The 4853-nt window shown below is 49.5% G+C and overlaps 1 protein-coding gene across 1 annotated transcript; it reads left to right on the top strand.

The window, feature by feature from the left end:
- The first annotated feature begins 2458 nt into the window (after positions 1 to 2458).
- Positions 2459 to 4406, top strand: LOC123107503 (keratin, type I cytoskeletal 13). Its single transcript, XM_044529489.1, has 7 exons — positions 2459 to 2688; positions 2784 to 2894; positions 3042 to 3101; positions 3205 to 3273; positions 3449 to 3595; positions 3691 to 3866; positions 4135 to 4406. Exons 1-7 carry the CDS (start codon positions 2624 to 2626, stop codon positions 4185 to 4187), a joined length of 681 nt encoding a protein of 226 aa, XP_044385424.1. The 5' UTR covers positions 2459 to 2623; the 3' UTR covers positions 4188 to 4406.
- Positions 4407 to 4853: the final 447 nt, after the last annotated feature.

Here is a 4853-nt window from a genome sequence, read left to right as displayed (position 1 = left end):
ACAAGTTCAAGGGATTGACTATGATGAGAATTTCTCACCCGTAGCGATGCTTAACTCCGTCCGAATCATGTTAGCAATTGCCGAATTTTATGATTATGGAATCTGGCAAATGGATGTCAAAAACTGCATTCCTTTACGATGAGACTCTCACGTGACTTGGGCTGACTAGGAGCATCTATGCGAGGTCGTACAACGCCGGATGACCCCTGATATGTCATGCCGAAGGAACCACACTCATGAAATCTAAACCCTCAAACCCATGCAATCCATACAAGCATATCATATAGCGCACAAAATCATCACAATTCAACTATTCAACAATGCAAGAAAAGCAAAAATAAATAAATCTCAGTGAAACAATCTGAAGATGCAAGAATGAAATTGAATCCCGGGTCTCGGCTGGCCAATGTGATGAACCACTGGTCGGATGCCATCAGTGTCCAAGGAGTAGAAGCTCCAAAGACTCTTTCGCGGTTAATATCTCTTCTCCCATTGATCGAGCCGGCGAAGTGGGGAGGAGAGGGGGAGGCTAACGGGGGCATTAGGAGCGGTTTTTGACCTTCTTCCAAGAGCTTATTTTTTATCTATTGGTGTTCAGGGATGGCCGTTTCCCAGGATATCTCTCATGACTTGGGCTGACTAGGAGCATCTATGTGAGGTCGGAGAACGCCGGATGACCCCTCATATGTCATGCCGAAGGAACCACACTCGTGAAATCTAAACCCTCAAACCCATGCAACCCATACAAGCGTATCATATAGCGCACGAAATCATCACAATTCAACTATTCAACAATGCAACAAAAGCAAAAAATAAATCTTAGTGAAACAATCTGAAGATGCTAGAATGAAATAGAATCTCGGGTCACAGCTGGCCAAGGTGATGAACCACTGGTCGGATGCCAGCCGTGTCCAAGGAGTAGAAGCTCGAGAGACCCTATCGCGGTTAATAGCTCTTCTCCCTTTGATCGAGTCGGCGGAGGACGGGGGCAGGCTAACTGGGGCATTAGGAGCGGTTTTTGACCTTCTTCCAAGAGCTTATTTTTGATCTATTGGTGTTCAGGGATGGCCATTTCCCGGGATCTCCCTCGTGACTTGGGCTGACTAGGAGCATCTATGTGAGGTCGGACAACGCCGTATGTCCTGCCGGAGAACCACACTCGTGAAATCCAAACCCTCAAACCCATGCAATCCATACAAGCATATCATATATATAGCGCACAAAATCATCACAATTGAACTATTCAACAATGCAACAAAAGCAAAAAAAAAATCTCAGTGAAACAATCTGAAGATGCTAGAATGAAATTGAATCCCGGGTCTCGGCTGGCCAATGAGATGAACCATTGGTCGGATGCCATCAGTGTCCAAGGAGTAGAAGCTCCAAAGACCCTTTCGCGGTTAATATCTCTTCTCCCTTTGATCGAGCCGGCGAAGTGGGGAGGAGAGGGGGAGGCTATCGGGGGCATTAGGAGCGGTTTTTGACCTTCTTCCAAGAGCATATTTTTGATCGATTGGTGTTCAGGGATGGCCGTTTCCCAGGATCTCTCACGTGACTTGGGCTAACTAGGAGCATCTATGCGAGATCGGACAACGCCAGATGACCCCTCATATGTCATGCCGAAGGAACCACACTCGTGAAATGTAAACCCTCAAACCCATGCAATCCATACAAGCGTATCATATAGTATAGCGCACAAATTCAACACAACTCAACTATTAAACAATGCAACAAAGCAAAAAAAAAACTCAGTTAAACAATCTAAACATGCTAAAATGAAATTGAATCCCGGGTCACAGCTGGCCAACGTGATGAACGACTGTCGGATGCCATCCGTGTCCAAGCAGTAGAAGGAAGCTCGAGAGACCCTATCCGGGTTAATAGCTGATCTCCCTTTGATCGAGCCCTTAAAGTTGAGAATGTGCTCCACCTCCGAGTCCATCTCCGGTTGGACGCTTATGAGCATGATCATTTCGACTTGTTCTCCTGAATCCAACGAATCGAAGAACTCATCTTGAGCAATTTCATGAAGCTCCGTTGGTCCATACTCCTCGTGTGACGAAACATCGGAATCCATTGTTTCGCCTAGAAAAAGTCAAAAAGAAAAACTGTCTAGAATGTTTGAGAGGGGTTTGAGGTGCCGGTCGTAGATGCTCTAATTCATGGCACTGTCTAAAGTAAACCCATGATTTGCATGAGGAGCGGCATCCTGGTGCATGGTGCATGCATACACGTCTTGGCGTGGCGCTGGCAAGCGCGGAGCGAGCCGTTTATGAGTTTTGGCACGAGGCGGAGGGAAACTGACCAAGTGGATGCACAGATTGAGTTTGAGCTGCAAGGCGGGAATCCCAAAACCGCGTCCCGCCCTCCCCTCGCCTCCCCTCCGTGTAACAGATAAGATAGACCACAGAAAGAAGAAAAGAAAGGCTCCAACGGAAACAAAAATCTTTTGACCGCAGAGGACCGGACAGGACAGCAGCACCGGAGCGAGGGAGGGAGGGAGGCCGAGAAGCCCTGGCGCCGCTATAAGACGACAAGCCACGCCCAGCTCAATCATTCATCCTCCTCCCTCTCCGCGCCGCCACCCTCCTCCCTTCTCTTTCAGCGACGAGACGAGAACGAGATGGCCGTCCTCCTCCGCGCACGCTCCCACCTCCTCTCCGGCGCCATCCGCCGCAGCTTGCTCGGGTAAGCGCAACCTGTCCTCCTCCTCCTCCTCCTCCACCCGTCGCTTCTTCCCGTCCCGTGCCCTTTTCTCACTCCGCCTTGTGTTTCTGTTCCAGGGAGCGCGGGCGCGGCGCGCGAAGGTTCTCGACCGACCCAACCACCGTCGGCGAGGCTGCAGCCACCGGCCGCGGTGCGACGACCGGCGGGACCGCCGCAAACACCAGCGGGTGAGATCTCCTGCTTCTCCTTCTTCTTCTTCCTGTTCTTCTTCGCGATGCAACTTTTCGATGGCGTGGCTTTTTTTGATCCCGTCGGTTCTCGTTGATCCCCCGGCCCTATCGTGAAAGTTCTGATATTTATCTCCATGCATGCAGGGTTCCGACGAAGACGAACGGCGGCGGGCCAGCGAATGGACGAGGGGCGGCGAACGGCGGGTTAGATCCGGCCCTCGTCCTCCATGTTTTTCTTTTCTTTTCTTCTTCTCGATGCAACTTTTGGCGCAAAGATTGACTCTTTTGTCGCGACCGACCATTGCAGGGGTGGAGCGAGCGGAGGTGGGGCTCCGGCCAACGGCGGCGGCGGCGCGGTCACCGGCTCAGGCAACGGGTAAGAACTAAAAACCCATGCATCTTCCGTCTTTTCGTGCTTCCTCGTCGCCCAGCGCGCTACTGTATTGTCAAGTTGCTTGATTGATGTATTGGTGCTTGGTCGCTCGGTCCCATCCAAGCGAGAAAGATCGGTTTTTTTGGTTTTACTTGACCTTGACGTCGCATGCATGCAGGAGCGGTGGATGCGGATGCGCTGCGGTGGCGGACCTGCGGACGGATGTATTCACCGAGGTGGGGAGGGTGCGGGGCTGCTACAACACCCTCGCCGAGGTGGATGAGAAGCTGATGGCGGAAATAACGAGCGTTAAGCTGGAAGCCGCGTGAGTTTCCTCATCTTTTCTACCATTCCCTCTCTCCATGCCCATAGTCTTCTCCAGTAGACTCATCTAATCTTTTCCTTGTCTACTGTTTGCAGCATGAACCAAGTGCGATCCAAAGAGAAACTTGTTACTACAATTTACACGATGTTTGGATCCGCCGTCGCCTTCACTTTTGCGGGCGCCACTCTGATTGGGGGCTACGTGCACGACTTCGTCGTGCACGAAGCTGCCAAGGAAGTACGCGCCAAGCTTCGTCTGGACAAGGCCAAGGGTTTGTCTTTCTCCTCTTTCTCTTTCTCTTTCTCTCTGTGTTCATGTATTCATGTAGTCCAGTACTAGTACTCATGCATATGGATATCGATCGGTAGACTAGCCTACAGCCCTACACCCTTTGTTGCTCTATGCTTTGGGCTTTTGGATCAGCGGTCTACATGCATACCCTCTGCCTCTCTCTAGAAGTAGATTTGATTTGATGATTTGCCCCCTGTGAATTGAGGCAGCACATTATACTGGTGGTACTAAAACAAAGTTTTATGCAGGCACGACGCCTCCTCCTGCAGCACCCCCGGCGGCGGGCAGCCCCCCCAAGTAGAGGCTGCTACTCTGTCTTCTCAGCAAGAGGAAAGAGGATCATGCAAGAATCTCCAATTACCATCGCGCGATAACTATTTGTCTTTTCCTTCAAATGCATGTTCATGCTTGAATGCTCTGTATCATTTGCAATTCGAGGCTGTTATGCCCCCTCCTATCTTTAATTTTGAGACATGAAATACTATTCGAGTGCTAAACTCTGATGATTGTGCTGCTAAAATTGTGCCTTATGCTTTGCCTCTCTTGGTATTATCCTGGTCAATGAATTAAATCTGGATTATCTTGGTCGATCAATTTTTTACAAGAGTTTGTGAATGAATTCATTCTTTTTGTTTTCCTCGTATCAATGCCATTCTACTCCTGACATATTCACACCCTAGCCCATAAAATAATCACACTGACATACTAATAGTAATACTCACTATTCTCTTCCTTACAAGCCTAGCCTCTAGCCTCTATCCTAGCCTAGCAGGTAAAGCCATCATTCACCACCCTCAATTAGACTAGGCAAGTACTCCCTAGATAGTACATCTACTTCTTAACACGCAGTAGAAAAAATGCACTCCTCTTCTCGTGGCAACTACTACTACTACAGTGGTACAAACTACTCGAGGCACAGCGAGAGGAAACGAAAAGAAATAAAACGGCCAAAGCTATACAGCTAATA

The sequence above is a fragment of the Triticum aestivum genome, chromosome 5A, assembly GCF_018294505.1.
Source record: "Triticum aestivum cultivar Chinese Spring chromosome 5A, IWGSC CS RefSeq v2.1, whole genome shotgun sequence".
Taxonomy (NCBI): Eukaryota; Viridiplantae; Streptophyta; class Magnoliopsida; order Poales; family Poaceae; genus Triticum; species Triticum aestivum.
This window is presented reverse-complemented; position numbering and strand designations above follow the sequence as displayed.